Here is a 20,283-nt window from a genome sequence, read left to right as displayed (position 1 = left end):
TCCCTGCTTTATTTCGCTCTAGAGCACTTATCACTGCTCTAATACAATATGTACATTTTACCAATTTATCTTGTTTGTGATCTGTCTTTTCTACTAGAAGGCAAGCTCATGAAGGCAGGGATTTTTGTCTGTTTTTTCCCTGCCATATCCCAGCACCTAACACAGTGCCTGGCACATGGCAGGCAACTCAATAAATAACTGGTGAAAGAATGGGAATAGCGGATCAGCAAGTGACAAGGAGCTCAGAAAGGGGAAGCCAGTGCAGACAACTTTCCCAAGGCCTCTGGTGAGCAACTTAAGAGGAAACCAGCATCGGGAGTGTCTACAAACGGCAAAGACTCAAGCATATTTGCAGATGTTAAGGGGCTAGAGCAGCATGAAAAAGACTGGGGATATGAGAAAAAGGATATGGCTATGCCAAGTCTGGGAAGAAGTGGAAGTGAAGGGCCTCATGAGCAAGGGAAGAAAGGACCTCCTTGGAGGGGACTAAGAGAGGGAGGGAACAGGAAAGGACAGGTGTAGATACAGATGGGACTGGCGGGTGGGGGCGGGTGAAGAAAATTAGAACAAGTTCATACCTGGCACTTAATTTTCTATCTCAAGGTCTGGGGAAGAGCTTGAGTGACAAGGGTTTCAACATGGCGCTTTGGAAAATGAAGATGCAAGCTGATTAGGAGAGAAGGATTGCTCAGCAATGCTGAGGCATCTGCTCACTCTAGAAACCATAAATCTATTGCAGAATTTGGGGGTTTCCCCCAGTTACACTGGACAGCCAACGAGAACCAAAATGGTACACTTTGGGCACCAGACAAAATGTAAAAACTCTGAGGGATAATAAATAAGTGGTTAAAATATAGGAATAACCATTGCTGCAGGCCTAATTTAGGGTATCTTCAGCTGGGAGATACAATTCAAGATGGCATTCCTGGAAAGAGCAAGTCGTGAGGACAGATTTGGAGGAAGGCAGGTGAAAAGTGGCCCTTTGGCAAGTAGACTCGGAAAGGCTAGTCTAAGAACTACACAGCATAAATGGAGACTGGAAACCCAAAACGAGAAGCTCCACAGAGGAAAAACAAAAGCTACCTAGCTACAACTCATGAGAATGGGACTAGATATTTTAAAATGCTGAAATGTGACATCTTGGGAAACAGGATGATCTGACTTGCAAAGAAAGATCCCTAACTTCTAAAGGGACCAAAATAGTGCTACACAGGCTTCATACCGTCGTGTGAAGCTTTTTGCAGAACCTGTGGAAACTTCTTGCAGTCCATAATGAAAAGACTATTTCAAATTTTAAAGACTACTTAAAACTGAGCTGTCAATTTTAATAGCTTCCATTATTTGTGCCATGCTTTGTCTCATTTAAGCCTCACAACCTCCATGTAAGGAAGGAATTTTTATTCCCATTTTATGGAAGAAAAAACAGAGGTTTCGCAGCATTGAGGAACTTGTCCTAAGTCATAGCAATAAATAAAGAGCCAGACCAGAAATCAAACCCAAATATGTCTGGTCCCAAAGACCATGCTTTTAGCCTCTATTCTCTCTTGCCTCCCTCGTGCTATTTTTTCTTATGAAACACAGGAGTGATCATTAGTTTTACTATATTCTTATGAGACTTCCAGTCATTCTATGATATATGTTAGTAGGTATTCTTAGGAAAACATACTTTTAATATGAAATTATTGACCTAAATATTCTAACATGTATCCGACTGTGAGACACAACAGGTTTCAAGTGAGTGAATGGGAGCCCTTGGGTCCAGGAGAATTCTATGCCAAAGCACTGGGGTAATTTGTGGATAGACCAACGTCCATGATCTTGAGGAATCATGAAGAATGGGAGGTTCCAGAACACTAGGGGGAACATGGAAGAAGGCAGTCTCTGCAAAGCACAGAGCTGTGAGTTTATGCAGGATCCAGAGCAAGACCTAGCCTTATTTTACTGAAGAGATGGTTAGTGGCCCTTGACAGGGAAAGCAACGATCACTGAGATCTGGCACGTGCTCGCCAAGAGCAGGTCATTTCAGACCAACTCCACTGCCTTCTTTGACTTTGCAGGACCACCCCGTGTAGCAGCAAGCGGCTATAGCTGGGTGACAGCATCCCTTTAGAAGAAGCACATGCTCTTCCATTCACCCCCTTACATCCCCTGGATTAACTAATAGACTGAATAACAGAATCAGGACTTAACAGTTAAGTACTATAACAAGGATAAAAATAAGATCTTGCACTTGGTTTCAAAAACCCAACTGAGCCAATCCAAGATAGGGAAGGGAATGATTTAGGAGCAAAAAACATTAAAATGTCTTTGAGTAACCTGGTAACAAGCTCAGAGATAGCTGTGATGTTGCTGGCAGAATAAAGAAAAGCAGCCTCAGCTGCATTAATAGAATGTGGTATCTATGCTAGAACAAAGGAGGTGACAGCCCTGTCCTAATGGACCGGACTGCCACCATACTATGTTGACTTCTGGGCAGCTCACTTTGAGAGTCTGCTAGTTATTCTCCGTTTCTCAACACTCCCACTATGATCTACTCTTTGCACTGCTCTGCGCCCTAAGGGAGCTGACCCCGACTTATTGCATCACCCAGATTCCCTTGCCCTGGTGACTTCCCCCTGGGTCTGGCCAATGGGAAGCACCAGCAAGAGGTTCAAGGGCCAGAAGAGAGAGAACGTGCAAGTATCTCTTGCGCCACTGTCTCCCTGCTCCATCTCCACATTTCCGACAGTGGCTGTGTCCCTCTACAGCTACAGTTCCTATCAGGCAGCCCCCCTTCCATAGCTCCAGCTCTCAGTGGGTTGCGGTTTGCTCCCCTTGCCCTTCAGGCCTAGGGGTGGTAATGGCTTCCCCTTGGTGGTAGCTCCTGGGTGTCTCAGCATCCTTCTGGGTTCTCTTCACCCTGCCCACACCTCTGTAAATAGTCCCTTCACCACATTATTTTTAAAATCCCAACTAATCTGTCCTTCTGTTTCTTGCAGGGACCCTGACTGAAACTGAAAAGATAGGATACCAGGGGGCCATGAAGCTCATCTGTGAGGACCAGCTACAGGAACAGAGGATGTTTGGACTGCTCAAGGGACTCCACAAAACAGGCTGGTCCACTTGGAGAAAGTGAAGAGCCACCGTCCCACTCGTTCTCCTGGCTGCATGAACAGAATAGTAGTACATACAGAGAGACCACCTTTGAGCTCAATATAAAGTAAACTTTTCTAAAGAGTTGGCAAAGTGGGGTGAGCACTTCTGGTAGGTCATGAGCTTCAGTAATTCTGAGTTGCCCAGTCTCAAGCTGGAGAGCCCATATCCGGAACACTGTAGGAAAAAGTTACAGGGATACCTAGGAAAAGACTCTCCAATCCAGGGTTTCACAATTTGTTACCAACTACACACAACAGTTTTCTGAAATAAGCACACTGGGGGGAGGGCGGGGACATTTTGGGGGATATGTTTTGCTACTTCTCAATTCAATATAGAGAATAGAAGTCTAGTTCTTTGTATCAAGTTTGATAATTCTCAACACCGAGTTCTTTTTCATGCTTTAAGATAATTCAGGAACATGAAACTTATTTTACATATCATCATCACAAACTTAAAAATGTTTATTCCCAAACCACTGAAGTCTATGAAAATAAAAATTTGTTTTAACTAAGCATCTTCTACCTACACACCAGTCACTAGCCCTTTTTCCGAACTGTCACCTCATTATTCAAAATAAAAATCAGGATGCTACAAATAAATGGTGGAGAGGATGTGAAGAAAAGGGAACACTTGTCTACTGTTGGTAGGAATGTAAATTGGTGCAGCCACTTTGGAAAACAGTATGGAGGTTCCTTAAAAAACTAAAAATAGAGCTACGTATGACCCAAGCAATTCCACTCCTGGGTATATATCTGGAAAAGATGAAAACTCTAATTCAAAAAGATACATGTACCCCAATGTTCATAGCAGCACTATTTACGATAGCCAAGAAGATATGGAAGCAACCCAAGTGCCTATCAATAGATGACGGGATTAATAAGATGTGGTGTAAGAGAAAAACAAATACCGTATGCTAACACATATATATGGAATCTAAAAAAAAAAAAAAAATGGTTCTGATGAACCTAGGGGCAGGACAGGAATAAAGATGCAGACGTAGAGAATGGACTTGAGGACATGGGGAGGGGGAAGGGTAAGCTGGGACGAAGTGAGAGAGTAGCACTGACATATATACACTACCAAATGTAAAACAGATAGCTAGTGGGAAGTAGCTATATAGCACAGGGAGATCAGCTCCGTGCTTTGTGACCACCTAGAGGGGTGAGATAGGGAGGGTGGGAGGGAGATGCAAGAGGGAGGAGATATGGGGATATATGTATACATACAACCGATTCACTTTGTTATAGAGCAGAAACTAACACAACACTGTAAAGCAACTATACTCCAATAAAGATGTTTAAAAAAAAACCAGAAGAAGATGTGGTGTATATATACATATACAGTGGAATGTTACTCAGCCATAAAAAAGAATGAAACACTGTCATTTGCAGCAACATGGATGGACCTAGAGAATATTAGGCTTAGTGAATTAAGCCAGACAAAGGCAAATACTATATGATATCACTTATATGTGGAATCTAAAAAAATAATACAAATGAATGTATATGCAAAACAGAAACAGACTCACAGATATAGAAAACAAACTTGTGGTTATCAAAGGAAAGAGAGAAGCGGGGAGGAACAAGTTAGGGGTGTGAGATTACAGATACAAACTATTATATATAAAGTAGATAAGCAACAAGGATATACTGTATAGCACAGGGAATTATACCCATTATCTTGTAATAATCTGCAAAATATACTGAATCGCTATGCAGTACACCTGAAACAAACACAATATTGTAAATCAACTATACTTCAATTTTAAAAAAAAAGGATGCAAAATCTGCCCATGGGACAAAATATTTTACATGTAAATTGTCCTGGAAAAAAATAAGATCACCTCAATTCACCCTGGTGAGGAAAAGGAAATGGTTTTTGCGAGAGCCCTTAACTCTTGAGTTCACAGAAGGGTCAGAGCCCAGGACGCTACAAGTGTGTGTGTCTAATCGAGGTTTCCTCCTTGGGTGCGAGTTTATCATTTATCACAAGGCGGGACCGCTAGGACAGCCACCTCTCCACTCATTCGTTCGACAAACATTTGGTGTCGATCTACACATTAATAGAGCCCTGCTGGGCCCTGGGAACGGACGAGAGATCCAGAGGCCAAGGCTGCTACCGTACACTTCAGCAGGTCTAGGAAATGATCTGATTTCAAAGACCAATGAAGGCAAAGAGCGAGAGTGACGGCGCCCAGAAAAGTTTCAGAAGAAACTTGGAAACTGCCAGCCTTCGGCGCGGAGAAGGCGGGGACTCGGGACCCAGGGGAGGACGCCGCCTCCGGGCTGGCGGGCCCGGCCGCCTCCTCGGCCCCCGGCCCAGCGCGGGCGTCGCCTGATTCCAGGCCCGAGTCGCCACACCCGATCGCCGCGGGGCCCAGGAGGGCAGCGCCCGGGCGACCCAGAGCAGGGCTGCGACGAGGCCCGGCCCCGTGAGACATTCCCGGGCAGCGCGCGCCCGCACCGCCGCGCGCCCCCCTCCCCCGCGCCGGGCACCCGCGGCGCGCTCCCGCCCTGCCCGAGGAGCCCCGGCCCCTCGGCCCCCCGCCCGGCCGCTCGCCGGCCCGGGCCGCACTCACCCTCCTTGGCTTTCTTCCGCCGGGCCAGAGTTCCTCCGAGTTTCCCCAAGAAGGAGTCATCTTTCTTCCGGGACGGGGGCGACTTGGGAGTGGGGGACTTGGGGACAGACGGCGACTTCTGCGGGGAGGTGGCCATGGCGACGAAGCGGGCAGCCGCGGGCCGGTCGGGACGCAGAGCGGGCGCCGGGCGGACGCGGCGGGCGCGGCGGGACTGAGGCTGCGGCTTTCCAAACGGAAGCGGAATTATTCCAAGCATTTGAGGCAGCTCACGCTCGCCTTTCCCTTCCCTCTCTCCCTCCCTCGCGCCGCCCTCCGCCCTGAAAGGAGCTGCGCGCTCGGGGCCCGCGCCCCGCCGCTGTCCGGAGCAGGGAGGATGCCCCAGATCTGCCCCTTGCAGGACGTGCGGCCTTACCTGTTTCGGTGTGTGTGACCCTCTCAGCCTGGGAGCCCTGGAGCCTGGAGGCCGCACTTGCCCCGGCTCCGCACTCAGCAGAGTTCCTCGCTCCAACCCGGGGTTCAGTGATTGCTGAACTGAACCCACCTGCTACTCTGTCTCCCGCTGATTTGGCCCGGCTGCTGGGTGAGGAGCTCGCTCCTCCCCTGCATTTCTAAGTGTAGTTATTAGGCCCGTGTCTTGTGCCCATGAAAGAGAGTGAGCCTGCTCAGGAAGAAATAGAGGGAACCAAAGTGTGTTCGGGCCCCGCCAGCTGGACACATCCAGCTGTTCCTGCACTTATCCATGGCTGTCAACCTCCTGTTCACCCCCATCCAAGAGTGAGAAGTTTGAAGTTCATGAGCACAGGCCAACACCTAGAGACATGTGTTTCTAGCAGCTCAATGTCTTGTACAACGGAGGATCCCAAATGTAGGTGGAAACATGAATGGGAAGGTACATCGGCTCCTGTGAGAACCGCCTCCCCACCCCTCCCCGCCCCCAACTTATCTTGCCTAAATAAAAGCGACAGAGTGACAACCAGACTCATTGGGGATTACAGGGGAGGGGCACAAAAGCCACCATTTCAAGGACTCATGCTGGAAATGATTAAAAGGCACGTTTTACTGTGCTTGGCCACTTGAGGTTCTCACTTGGGCTCCCCTGGCTGTCTCCGGGTCTCTCTCTTTTTCTCACACACACACACACACACACACACACACACACACTCACACTCACACAACCCCTTGGCAACTGTTTCCTCCAAGTAGCTACAGCTGATTGACCCTGAGTGATCACCTGACCCAAAGGGCCCTAATGCTTGACTGGAGAGCAGCCAATCAGATAGTCTCCATCAAGAATCTAAGCTAGAGACAGTTGTCAGAGGTCCAGCACTTAGTGATGATAATGCAGACTCAAGACTGGGGGCGTCCATTTTTAGCCACAGGCCTGCCGAGGAGTAGAGAAACAAAACAGTGGAGCAACGAAGTGTGCTCAAGAAGCCTTGTGGTCTGAGTAATGAAAAGCCGTGGGAGTAGCTGCCTGGACCTAGAACCTCTTCTGAGGGCCTACCTGTAGTTCTCAGGAGGGCCAGCTGTGCTTCCTTCCTAGGACACCTTCCTAAAGACTTGTAATGACCCATCCACCTTTACTTGAGCCAGTCAGCCAACTAACAAGCAACGATTCCTGAGAACATACATTTAACAAGGTGGTCAATAGATTCTCAGCAGATATGTGTTCATCTTGTCTTTGCTTAAGAGTGGTAATTTTACCTTTTTTGAAAGTTATGCTTTAGCTGTTTCCTCTTGCCTAGTAGAAAGCAGAGAACTCACAATGACTGCTAGAATTTTCACGAGGGAGATTACAATAACCACCTGCTCCCACACCACCACCCTGATAAACCTTAAAGACATGTTGAAATGTCAAAGTAGAATCCTGTTTTGATTACATCATTCATAATTCTTGTTCAGGATATTTTATACATAAGGATATGTCCAAAATCTGATCTCCACCCTCAGAACTCTTATCAGGGAATCATGAGACACACAGCTCAATAGCTGTGTGATTGAGCTGTGTGAACTTGGGCAAGTTTACTCCCATTTCTGAGTCTCTGTTTCTTCATCTACAGAATGAAGTGGTGGGAGAGCATAACGGTTCTCAAACCTGATTGTGCTTCACAATCCCTTAGGGAGTTTGTTACATTCATGGGCCCATCTCTAGAAATTCTGATTCAGTACATCTGAAGTGAAACCAAGGGATAGGTATTTTTTAACAGGGATTAATTACATCAGGTGATTTTGATGTAGCTGATTCATGCACTGATGTTCGGGCACCTAGAAGCACTTCCAGCTCTAACATTCTGTGGTTCTCTATTCTTCACCAATTGCTGATTTCTGTATGCAGGGCTTAGGTTCTAAATACGACATGGTCAAATTTATACATGGAGATCTCTTAAACTGCTCACGCATGCTTTTGCATCTACAATCCTCTTTGGTAATTTTTATGCATACTGAAGTTTGAAAATGACTGAACAAGACTAAATGGAGGAACAAACAAAGGCTTGATTGTTGGATGCTAGCTCCCAGGAACTACCAGCAAAATAAGGTGTAGAGAAGGCAAAGCTGAGTTTATTGTACACCATGGTAAGGAGAGTCCTGCCTTGGCAGAGTCTTAGCAGCATCTTGGACTAGGGGAGAGCACAGCAGGGATATTTATAAGGTTTTGGAATCTGGTTTAAGGCAGGTCTTTCAGTGGGGGTAGTGCTTGATTAACTTTGGCTAAGGACTGTAATATACTAGGTTAGGATTGGTGGACACAAGGCAAGATTTTCAAAGAGTCTTGGAGGGTAAATAGTCTTTAATGTTATCTATTGAAAAGTTTAAGTGTTTTATGTTCATTTCAATGAGATTTTGGGGGAATTTCTTGAACAATAAAGTTATTTGTAACTTTCATCTTTCTATGCAAGAGTTTTTTTGAATAGTTGAAGTTATGTTGATAAAGACAGGGGACTGGTAAAGTCCCGTTAAGGTGACAGTAACCTATATGGGTATGAGTGGATTCTAAGGTCTCAGAATTATGCAGATGTCTTGTTATTCAAACTTTTCTGCCTCTTAGATAATTATCAATCTCTCTTGAAAGGCCAAGTGAAATGGATGGTGAGTTATAAATCAGTGCTATTCAAAGTGTAGTCTGAAAACCAGTATTGTCTGCAAACTGCTGTTAGTCCTTGATGATCTAAATGTAGAAACTAGAGTGTTTAGAAACTTTTATACAATTTAACAGTGCAATTTTATATTTATTCTTTTTTATTGTATTTTACAAAAATATTGATCTGCGATGGATTGCACCTTCACCATAGATCGTTTGAAAAGCACTGTTCTAACTTGCTCTGGTTTGCTTACAGATATTTATATACTCTCTTTTGATAGTATGCTTTTATAGTCCTTATGGATATGAATTGATTGGGTGTTTGTTCAAAGGTTAAATGACATAATATATTGGAAAGCACATTGCCTGGGGCCTGGCACTGAAGAAGACAGAATCTAAATCTAGCTTAATCAGGGACACACACCGCAGGCTGTTCATTGATAAGATGCAAAGAAGAACCTGCACCAGCTCCCTCTAATCTAAATTGAGATTTACAATCATGGCCCCACTGACCAGCTGCCCCTCTCATGCTCGGTCATTGGTTTCATCTTACCCAGGTGTTACATGATAAGGACAGCCTCATGAGTTACATGTGTGTTGCTGTGAGACTCTGCTGACTCTCTAGGCCAGTCTCTCTTCGAAATGTAGACCTAAGCAAACCGTCCTGGGAGAGAATAACTCAGATTCCAGTCCTAGCTCAGTGGCTAGATGACCTTGGGCAAATATCTGCCCTTTCCGTACTTTCATTTCCATCATCAATAAAGTGAAACCAAGGTAGTTCCAACTAACTGAACATCCCACTTACCTTATGATCGACAGTTTCAATCTAGGTTATACCCAACAGAATGAGTACATTTGTGTACCCATATACATGTTCTAGAAGATTCATAGCAGCACCATTCAAATGCCTGTTAACAGTTGAATTGATAGGTAAATTGGGATGGTCACACAATGTAATGTTATACAGCGATGAGAATGAACAGTTTGCAACTACAGAAGCAATAGGAATGTCCTTCACAATATAATGTTGAGCGAAAAAAAATTCAGACACAAAAGAGCATATGCTGTATCATCCTATTCATATGAAGTTCAAAAAACAGGCAAAACTAGTCTCTGATGTTAGAGTCATGGTAATGGTTAGGCTTGGGAGGGGTGGTGAGTAGAACAGGGAGGGGGGAAGGTATGAGAGAGGCTGCTGGAGCTGGCGATGCCCTGTTTCTTGATCCGGGTGCTGGTTACATGGGTGTATTTACTTTGAAAATTCATGGTGTGTTTACCTGATAATTTGAGCAATTTTCTGTAAGTATATTGTACTTCAATAAAAATTTACACACTTATCACAAAAATGACTGATCTTTTAAAATGAAGCCATGGGATTGCATGCTCTGTAGGGTCCCCTTTATGGTCTCTTTCTCCAAGTCCCATGTTTAACTTATGAGCTGTTCTGATCATCTAACCCTTGAGTAAGATGAAACCGATGACCAGTGGCCCACATCACTCAAAAATCCACTCAAACTAGGGCAGTTCTGTCCCCAGACCTTCCCTTAGAGGACCATTTTTCTAGCTAAGCACGTGCAGCCCTCAGTCACCCAGCATTGTTCCTATTCTGGTCCCCTCAGCAATTTCAACAGGTAGGGCTTTGTGATTTACAAGGCAGGACCATGTCATGGTGGAGGTCTGGGGTTCAAATTGCCATTCAGCAGCCAAATATCTGTATAATTTAACCTCTCTGTGCCTCAGTTTTCTCATCAAAATGAGTTCTCTCCTCATAAGGTTATTGGGACGATCAAGAGAGTTAGTATAAATAAACTACGCAGCTCAGTGCCCAGCAGATAACAAGTCTTAGTTCAATAAATATTCGTTATTAGTACCTCATTTGAGACTCATATGATATTATCGTTACCTCCATTACACAGATGAATAACTTGAAATTTGGACAGTTTAAACTTGCTTCAGATCACATAGCAAATAACCGAGAGAATAACACTATAGCCTTTAGAATCTGTTCTGCCAAAGAGTCGTAGAAACTACAGTTTTCAGCTAGGATTATAGTCCTTCAGAATAAAGACTATATTTCCCTGCTAGGTGTGGGCACATGACTAAATTTCGACGAATGAGATGTAAGCAGAAGTGTTACATGACAGCTTCTAGGAATTCTCCTAACAGTAGATGGGAATTGGATGTTCAGCTTCTCAGACCATCATACTATGCGATACAGGCCAAGCCTCCCACTGAGAACAGCTGGAAAAGCTGGACAAAATGTAAACTAAATCTGTTTGAGAGCACTGGAAAGCTGACGGAACTTACAGGGCCAAGATCTAGGAGAAGGAGGAAACCCAGAGAGGTGAGTCGGTCACTTGGGACTACTTTCCCCCTAGCGGCACCTGCCAGTTTCAGAGGCAGCAGCTGAAGAGGTTGAGCAGGGCAGTTGCCAACCTCACAAGGGTAGACAGACAAAAGTTCAGGTGGCACCAAACCGGGGGCCTCTAGTAAGGCCCCCTCGCTCTGGTTTGGGACTCCAAAAGATTTCACTCTAATAGACAAAGAGAAAAGAAAGGCATTTTCAGTTAAAAAAAAAAACACACAACTGAGAAAAATTATTAATAAATAGCAGATCCAAACAAAAGGAAATACTAAAGTGGATGGCAGAAGGAAAATTGTTCCAGATGGAAGAAGAAAGAACAAATAAAAGGGTAAATATATGGGTGCAACTAAAAGAATATTAACTACATAAAATAACAATAATAATGTCTTACAGGGTTTAAAAATATATAAATCTAATTAAAATGCACAAAAGCAAAAGCATTTAAATTGGGAAGTGAGTAAATGAAGGTAAGTTCTAAGATCCAGGCATTATCTGTGAAGAAGTAAAAGTAACAATTTATACTGGACTTTGATAAATCAAGGAATCATGTTGCAACCTCTAGGGTAACCATTAAAAGAATAGTAAAAGAGTAACTACTAAGATAATGGAGAGATAATTGGAGTCCCTGTGTTCCATTCAGACAGATTTCCTAAATTGTGTTTATATCTGTCGTATTTAAGGCAACTTATCTTTTGCATTCTGTTTTATTTTGCTGTGTTCCTTTTTTGTTGTGTAGGTTAAAAACCCAGGATAGAGGTAAACTAAGCATCACAAATCAAATTAAGGTAAAACTCAAACTGGAAGAGGCTTTCACTGGGGAAAGCTTCACATTCCGCAACCGTGAATACCATATGTTATGGGTTGAATTGTGTCCCCTAAAAAAGACAGGTTGAAGTCCTAACCCCTAGAACCTTAGAATATGACATTATTTGGAAGTGGAGTCACTGCAGATGTAACTAGTTATGTTAAAATAGCATGTTAGGTCATACTAGGTGGGCACCTAATCCAGTAAGACCAGTGTCATTAGGAGAGGATGGAATTTAGACCCTGACATGCACAGAGGAAAGATGATGTGAAGACACATGGGAGGAAGAGGCCCACTGGAATTGTGCTGTCACAGCCAAGGAATGCCTGGGGCCACCAAAAGCTGGAAGAGACCAGAAAATACCCTCCCCTAGGGGCTTGAGAGGAAGCATTGCCTGAAAGTCACCTTCATTTTGGACTTCTGGCCTCCAGAACTGTGAGAGAATAAATTTCTGTTGTTTTAAGCCACCCAGTTTGTGGTGCTTTGTTACAGCAGCCCTAGGAAACTGATATACCATCTAAGGGACAATATGGGAGGCGCCTGCAGATCATGAAGAGGGTTTTACAAAGGGTCTGGCTCCCAATCAGTCATTGGAGGTTGTCTGATCACATCAAAGCAGCGGGATCAGGGGATGTGGAGAGAAGCTAGACAGAGCCTCTTGGAGACCTCTTTAATCACTGAAAGCAAGGTATGCTCACGGGATGAAAAGAATGTGTGAAATGAAATGGTTCTGGACTCAGAGCCTTAAGTGAGAATTCTTATTGCACATCCCCCTCAGGAACTCTGGGATATTAGCAGTGGCCTTTGAAGACCAGGCTGCCAGTGGGCATGTCCTTCAGGGGTCCAACTTGCTGAGGGCAGGGGTGGGCAAGGGCTTCTCTAGGTGAGCAGGGAAGGCATTGGGCCGGGGGAAAGTCGGCAGACCTCAGCCTTGGTCTGTGACCTGGTGGACTGAGGGTGGGAATGTTTTTGAGGATCTCACAGATGATGCTATTCAAATGGCCTCTGATCCAGCCATGGTGGAACGTGTCCCAAGTTCCTAGAGACAGGTGACCTGCTTACCTATTCTTCAGGTGCCTAGGAATGAAGTGTAAACATTAGTAGGGGGATTTCCTCACCTGAGCATGATAGCTGAGCGTCACCTACGTGTAGAGTTGAAGCCACGAAAATCAGTGGCTCCTACTTGAGTTATTTAGCAGAGGACTGGAGAACCTTCCAGAGAATCAGCAGCAGGGGTGAAGATTTTAAGGATAGAAAGGGGCAGTTGTCAGCCGCTTCAGACTCAGCCAGGCAAGAATACCTGGGGTTCCAGCGATTCTGTTGGTGTGGTCTGTGTCACAGGCCGTCGAGATTATTCCCAAGGTCTCCCCTACCCCTTCCCAGGGCAGGTAATCAGCGGAGCAAGGTCTTCTTTGTCACGGATGTAATCCGTTGTAATCCACCTTCTTCCCACACCCACCTCCAGGCTTGTGTGGTCTGCAGGAGCAAGAGCCTCTGCTTTCATCGTTGCTGGGGACGATATTAAGGCTTTTCATACTTAAATGTTTCCTTTTAGGGAGGAAGATTAGAAGTATTACATCTGATGGTGAGATGCAACCGAATCACCAGGGCCAGAGAGTGTCTTCAAGGTGTACTTGAAGAATCATTGGCCAAAAAGATCTGTAAGAGGCTGGGTATTTGGTCAGCAGAGGCCAACTCAGAGAGAGTCCCAAAAGGTAGGTGACAATGCTCTGAGAAGTGCATTTCTTGGTCTTGTTTACTGTTTACCTCTCCTCTTGTAGAAACTGCCCATTCTTTTCCATTCTGCTGAGATCTGAGGTGTTGTTTTCTGTTTCTGCTGTTGGGATTTGAACAGTTTGAGATTCACCATGGCCATCCCGACTATAAAGTTATAGGCTAGCCATTTCCATTTAAAAATTGGAGCCTATGTAGGGCAGACTCACCCTTGTAAGGAACCTGCAAGGTAGGGAGGAGGGGAGGGAGGGAGGCAGGGCGAGAGGAAGGGAGGGAGAGAGGATCAGCCCCATTTCACGGATGAAGACACTGAGGCACAATTGAGTTGTTCAATATCATCCAGTGAGCAGTGGCAGAGCTGGAATTTGAGCCCTGAGTTAGTGAGTCATGCTCAGCTTACCATGTTTAGAATAATTATACTTGTTGATTTTTTCTTGAGCTATTGATTTGTTTTCAAATCACACACTATGGTTTTGGGACTACCACACACACACACACACACACACACACACACACACACATTTCCCCCAAATTCTTAGGGAACCATTTTCTGTTATTCTGGGGATAGGCAGGGGGCTGAATTCTCGTGCCTCTAGTGTATTGGGAACTGCTGCCCTGTATCAGGTTATTTCAGTGTCACACAGGCCCACGAGTGCTGCTTCCCAGTGACCCCTGTATTGCTCCACACCCTCCCTGCTCCTCCTCCCCACCTCTGCACACTCTCCCTAAGGACCCGCAGAAGCCACCTCACTCTCAGCTGGTTCCCAACACACTCCTTGGTCCTTCCTCTCCCATCCCCTTGGCCCTGTGCTCTTGGCTCCCTACCCTTGGGACTGGGGATTGGATTGTATAGTGCAATTTCGGGCAAAAAGTCCCCTGGGGGTTGGGTCCACGGCAGTGCGTCAGCAGTACCCGATCCCCCAGGATAAACAAGGTGCCTGTTCCTAGGGTATCATGGTTACTGTAAGATTTTTGTGAGCAGTGGTGGAGGTTAGGTAATTTAACTGTTTAAATGATTGTTTTTGTGTTTGAGTATATATAGATGTAGAACAGAAGGGGAAAAAAACCACTTCAAAGTGGCAGCTCGGGCTTTTAATGCCAGATTTCCCTGAGCAGTGCTGGGCACTGGTGTGTTGGGAGAGGGTGGCAATGAGAACAGATCTAGGAGAGGAAGGGAAGGAACAGGTAAGCACAAGGCACAAGTCTGGGTGGGGACACAGAGAGAGGTCAATACAGCCTGGCGTCAAGGGCCTGGGCTCTAGAGGCCGACATCTGGGTCCAGCCCCAGTTTCACCACTTTGTACCTGGACTACCAGGTGAGCTCCTGGGCCTCTGTGTCTCCATCTCATCATCTCAAAATGGGGCAATGTTTATCTTAAGGATTTTGTTTTCAGGATTAAATGGAATAATGCACCTACAGAGCTTATTACAGCACCTGGCAGGTGAAGTGAGCTGCATTCACAGGATCTATTACCATTATCAGGGTCAGAGGGCTCCTCGGGGAGCTGTGACAGCGTAGGTCTTGCTTTTTTTGTTTCTAGAAAGGAGCTGGAAGAGGGAGTGAGTGTCAAATTATCAATCCTGCCCTGAAGGCTGAGGGGTGGTGAGAGTCAGCTCCCCAGCAGGTCAGCTCAAGGCTGAGAGTCTGTAGCTCTATGGGCAAATGAGCCCCAGCATGGGCACAAGGAAAACTTGCAGAATGCCATGGAAGGTGGCTGGTCTTTCCCTTGGCATGTTAGCGCTTGTGAAACAGGAGCTCTCTTCTGCAGTTATGTTTACTTTCTGTTGACAGTCAATGTAAAAAATGAATCATTTCAAATATTCCACCAGCAGACAAAAGCTTCCAAACAATGGGGGAACTCAGTGTGAAATGATGGGGACCAGACACTTGATTCACCTGATGCAGCAATTCTGGTGAATCATGTGCTCACATTTCATGAATTTGCAATGCCGGGATTAAGAACAGAAACAAACAAATAAACCAAAAACTTCAGTCCTGAAAGAGTGTGAGTTGAAGGAAGGGGCCAGCTCCGTGCAAAGGGGAGTATTCCTGTTGCGTGAATGAAATACAAAACCGGGTTGTATCAGGTAAGAGAAATGGGAGCTGGGACAGGAGAGGCCCCCTCTCTCCCCCTCCCCAGCTCTGAGAACAGCTTTCTTTGTTGAGAGAATACACCTGAGGCAAGCCTTCTTCACTCCTCCTCCCACTCACATCCAGGTAAGTCCTGCCAGGTGCCCCGGTGGGAATAAAGCATCCAATGATAATTCACAGACTCCTACATGAAATCAAAGCTTTGCTCACGTCCTTTCACTGGAATAAAGAAATGAAACGGACGCTGCCCTCAGAGGTGCCAGACCCGCATGTTTGGATTCTTTCTACAGAAAACCATTTATTTTTGGTTCATTTCAGTATTTATAGCAGTGCACATGTAACACATTTCAATCCACGTGAATAGTTCCCAATCGTTGGAGCAAATTAATCTTTCACAAGCCACTCAGCAGTGAGGTTAGAAGACAAACAGTAGGTGAAATAGTACACGCTCCTCTGTACGTGGACCTTCTTATTACAATAAACTCCTACATTTGAGCTCACTACATCCAATGACTGCCACTCTCTCCGTTCATGTGGCAGCCCCAGCTGCCCCCTGCCACCTCTGCCCTGCTGAGGGAGTTCTCTGATCAACTGCCTGGGTGAGACATGCTGCCATTTTCAGTTTGGAAGGAAAAGCCTGTAAATCTGCTTCCTGGGAAGACAGACATTGCTGAATTGTCATCTGCCTCCAGAATGCAGAAAACATCAATTTCATTGCAGCTCATCAGAGCTGGGAACACCTGCCACTTCCTTTCTCAGCTGCAATTAATATGCTGCATCTCAACATCCACTGATTCCAAGCAGCCTAACACTGCCAAAGTCCAGGTTTAAATGAAACAGTATAACCTGATATTATTTTTCACAGTTTTAGAAACATGAACTTACTTGTGTTTTTATTGCCAAAGAAGCACTACAAATAGTTGGGGAGATAAGTCTTTGTGCTTGAGATAAATGTGAGAAGAATAGGTTGATGATTATAATAAAAATCGTTCTTTATTTTTTGCTTATTTATTTGGGAGTTGTACTCGTTTATCTTTGTATTTACTTGCGGGTGGAGGAATGATGTTCTTTCTGTATCCTTAATCTAGCACAGGGCTGCTGAATCCCACAGGTATTTGGAAGACGTTTATTAAACAAATAAATAAATGAATGGTTTGGGAGAGTAAGTTTAAGAACGGTCCTCTTGGTCCAGCTTACGTAAAATTCTGAAGTTTTACTTGTGAGCCTTTTGGTTTAACTTAGAAGCTGTGTGAGACTATGAAATGTGACCTGAGGCTGGGGCTTTCTGTCTCAATCAGAGTCCTAAATGGCTCAGCCTTGATCACAAGTGTTATTTTATGGGAAAGTGAAGGCTCCGTCTGTTTTCATCATAATCCTACCCATACTGTATACACAGAAACTGTCTTCAAATGGTACAATATTTTACCTTTTGAGGGTCTTAGAACTTTCTCTATTGCAATCATTTAACATAGTTCAACAGCCACAATATTTGCATCCTTTTGGAAATGATCATTAAAATGGTTTTTAAGTACTGGGAAAACTGAAAGCCAGTGTAAGTAGAAGGCTGTTAAATATGAGGTTTATGTTTTAACTTGGCCAGATAAGACTCGCCTTAAACCACAGAACATAATCTCTGGAAGAGAGAGTGAACAAATTGCTTCTCTCATCTATCAACAGAATACTGGGGCCAAGAACCACCTTCTTTCTTGGCCCTCTTGGGAGAATCTTTCTTTTAAACCAAAATAGAATTAAAATAAGTGGCAATTAATCCTTTTGCACAAAAACAACCCAGACACTACACATTTGAGCATCATCTGTTAAACGTATGCAAGCATCAAATGGTGACTGGGCTTGAATAATTCTACCCATTCTAGACGGAAAACTGAAGTTGTGTATCTTTCTTAAAATGAATTAACCTTCCTACGCATCTGTAGTCTTACCTCTGAATGCCTGATGGCAGAAAATATTATCTTGGCTATCTCCATAAATCTTTAATACTATACAACTTATTGCCCCAAACCTCTGGGTTATTTGCATATTAAATAGCTTATACACCAATAGCTTAGTGCTAATAGGTCTTCTCCAAATTATAACACAGGAAAACCAGAATAATGAAGAAATCATATTAGCCATTTCCACCAAATATACAAATAAATAAAAATAGATAAATAGCCCTAAGTGGCACAGTTTTCAGAGAGAGACAGAGAGAGAAAGAGGGAAATAGATGCTTGTATATATTTCCTAATAATAGAATTCAGGCACTAGAAGACCTGATTATTAAAAGAAAAAAGAAAATAAAAAGAAAAAGGAAGGAGAGAAGAAAGAAAAAGAACTACAACCTTTGGAGCTTGGTATATCCATGGAAAGGTTGCGTTTTAATACCACCCAAAATGTTGGCTGACTCGGGAAATCCAAGCACACTTCTAATTTCCGGCTTCTCAGCTGACCAGATTGGAGTGCGCGGACAGCACCTCAGACAAAAGTGGTTTATGGGTTAACTTATATTGAGGTAAGTTAGCTCTGCAGGCAGTTGCGAAGCACCATTTGTCCAACAATACATTTAAACACTTGCAGAAATGACAGGCCAAACATAAAACAGAGTTCTTCAGTCTGTCTCATGTCAATGATGGACTGACTCCTCAAAGAATCCCACTGAGGGAAAACAATCAAATACTTTATGACAACAAATCACCATTTAAAATCTTTTCTTTGGTTCCCCTATGAACAGTCAAAATGTCCCAGGAATCATGTCAGTGCACAAACTCCATCTCCCAGCTTTCTTTTCACATTGACAACGTCATCAAAAAATCCATTACCCAGTTTGGGATTTGGTAAATGGGACCACTGCTCCCCACTCCACCTTGAAGGCAGAAGTGGCCTTGTCTTGTCGTGGATTTCCTGGGCAACCCCTGGACACAGTGTCAGAGATGTTTCTCTGTTTAGACCGAAGACCACCACTGAGAAGCATCCCTCACCTGGATCACTAGAATGTTCGTTTTTAGTAGCAGCATCAACCTCACCAATATTTTATCAACAAATGAAAGAGTTTTATAATACTTTCTGCCATTACCAATAGCTACAAAAAAGTGCTTCAAAATTATTCATTTTCTAGAAACGTTTTTCACTATGTTCCAGCGGCAATAAGGAGAGTGCTCTGGGGAAAAAAAAAAAGCTTTTCTAAGCCAACAGCATTTGGTGTTAACTAACAATCCTGCTGGTATGAAGTCAAAGTTTTATTTCCTTTTTTCCTTCTTTTTTTTAAAAAAATAAAATTAAGGCTCAAATGTTCTATTAAACTCTCATTGCTTATGTATATTATATTAAGGCTTATAACTACACCTGGTAAATTAAATTCACCCTGGATTGAATTAACACCTGCTATATGAATTATTTGCTTTATGTAATCAGTAATCTCAAGGTTTCTTCTCTTTCTCTGGAAACACAATTTAAATATTAACCTAATCTTTAAACTGCGGCTGCTTCTTTCTGACATTTGGAAACCGGTCATCCATGCAAAAAAAGGCAAATATGGATATATTAATGAAAAGGCAGCTTCTTAAAAACCTTTAGATGTGTAACTCAATGAATTTGGGAAGAGAAAAATGATGAAAGCAGCAGGAAAATCGATCTCTGTGTCACTTTCTACGGAAAACAATGCTGATCATCTGCCACGGTCACCTCCAATTTAAGAGACCCACTGAAGTTGACTGCCGATTTCAAAAGAGTCTTTGTATTTTCTTCATTATAATCTCTGGAAGGATCTTGGGCAGCTGGAGTACATATGAGAGAACCTTAAATTCTTTTAAAAATATTGCAGCATGGTATAAGTTACGTTCCAGGTCTGACATATCCTGTGAAAGGAAGAAGGAGTGAGTGAAGGGTGTTTGGCCTGATCTGGTCCTCGGCTTGCTCCCCGTGGGGCTTCCTCATGTCCTGCTCAGCTGACAGCCCCTGGAGAATACGAAGCTTTCAAAGTGCTGGTCTTCAGCCTTTTCTCTTATGCGTTGTTCCTCTAAGGAATCCACCAGTTTGTCCCTTTGCTCAATTACTTGCATCATCTCGGTGAGTATTTCTTGCTCCTCATTCGGATCATTCTCATCTTTCTGGCTCTCTACAGAAAAAAACAAACAAACAAAAATAAATAAAAAATAAAAACAAACAAAAACACCCACATTGGACTTCAGGTAAGACTTGACCCCAGGAGAACTTTTGGCATGGGCATTCTTGATTGTTCTGGACTTGTTCTGCCCTCTAATTCCCATGGAGAAAACAAGGAAATGAATTTAACACCAGGGACCTGCCCTCCAAGTCACAGATTAGAAAGGTGGGTGCTTTGTGCTGCTGTCAGCTCAGTTTTCATCTTGAGACTCTATATAAAGTGACAGGGAAAACCCCTTTGTGAGAAAAAGGAGTTAATACCAGCCAAGTCCTGCCAAGCCCTCCAACCTGCCCTCCCCTCACAAAAAAGAAACCAACAAGACAACACAAAGGCAGT

The 20,283-nt window shown here is 44.1% G+C and overlaps 2 protein-coding genes across 10 annotated transcripts in view; both read right to left on the bottom strand.

The window, feature by feature from the left end:
* The window catches only part of PARVA (parvin alpha), a 178,022-nt gene extending 171,683 nt beyond the window's left edge, over window positions 1–6,339 (bottom strand). Inside the window, exons 1-2 of one of the 2 annotated variants that reach the window (XM_082476049.1) lie at window positions 6,126–6,339; window positions 5,714–5,936 (exon numbers count right to left, since the gene is read on the bottom strand). In XM_082476049.1, the coding sequence (XP_082332175.1) occupies window positions 5,714–5,849 (136 nt within the window). In that variant the 5' untranslated portion in view covers window positions 5,850–5,936; window positions 6,126–6,339. Of the gene's footprint in view, window positions 1–5,713; window positions 5,951–6,125 lie in introns of those variants that run through there. The other variant, XM_082476048.1, reaches the window with a different exon arrangement.
* Window positions 6,340–6,851: 512 nt separating this feature from the next.
* The window catches only part of MICAL2 (microtubule associated monooxygenase, calponin and LIM domain containing 2), a 231,315-nt gene continuing 217,883 nt past the window's right edge, over window positions 6,852–20,283 (bottom strand). For all 8 annotated transcript variants that reach the window (XM_082475982.1, XM_082475987.1, XM_082475985.1 and 5 more), the window contains one exon: window positions 6,852–19,899. In XM_082475982.1, the coding sequence (XP_082332108.1) occupies window positions 19,715–19,899 (185 nt within the window). In that variant the 3' untranslated portion in view covers window positions 6,852–19,714. The remainder of the gene's footprint in view (window positions 19,900–20,283) is intronic.

The sequence above is a fragment of the Balaenoptera physalus genome, assembly GCF_965194825.1.
Source record: "Balaenoptera physalus genome assembly, chromosome: 10".
In the NCBI taxonomy this organism is placed as follows: Eukaryota; Metazoa; Chordata; class Mammalia; order Artiodactyla; family Balaenopteridae; genus Balaenoptera; species Balaenoptera physalus.
Note: the sequence above shows the minus strand (reverse complement) of the source record. Positions and strands in the feature narration are given on the sequence as shown.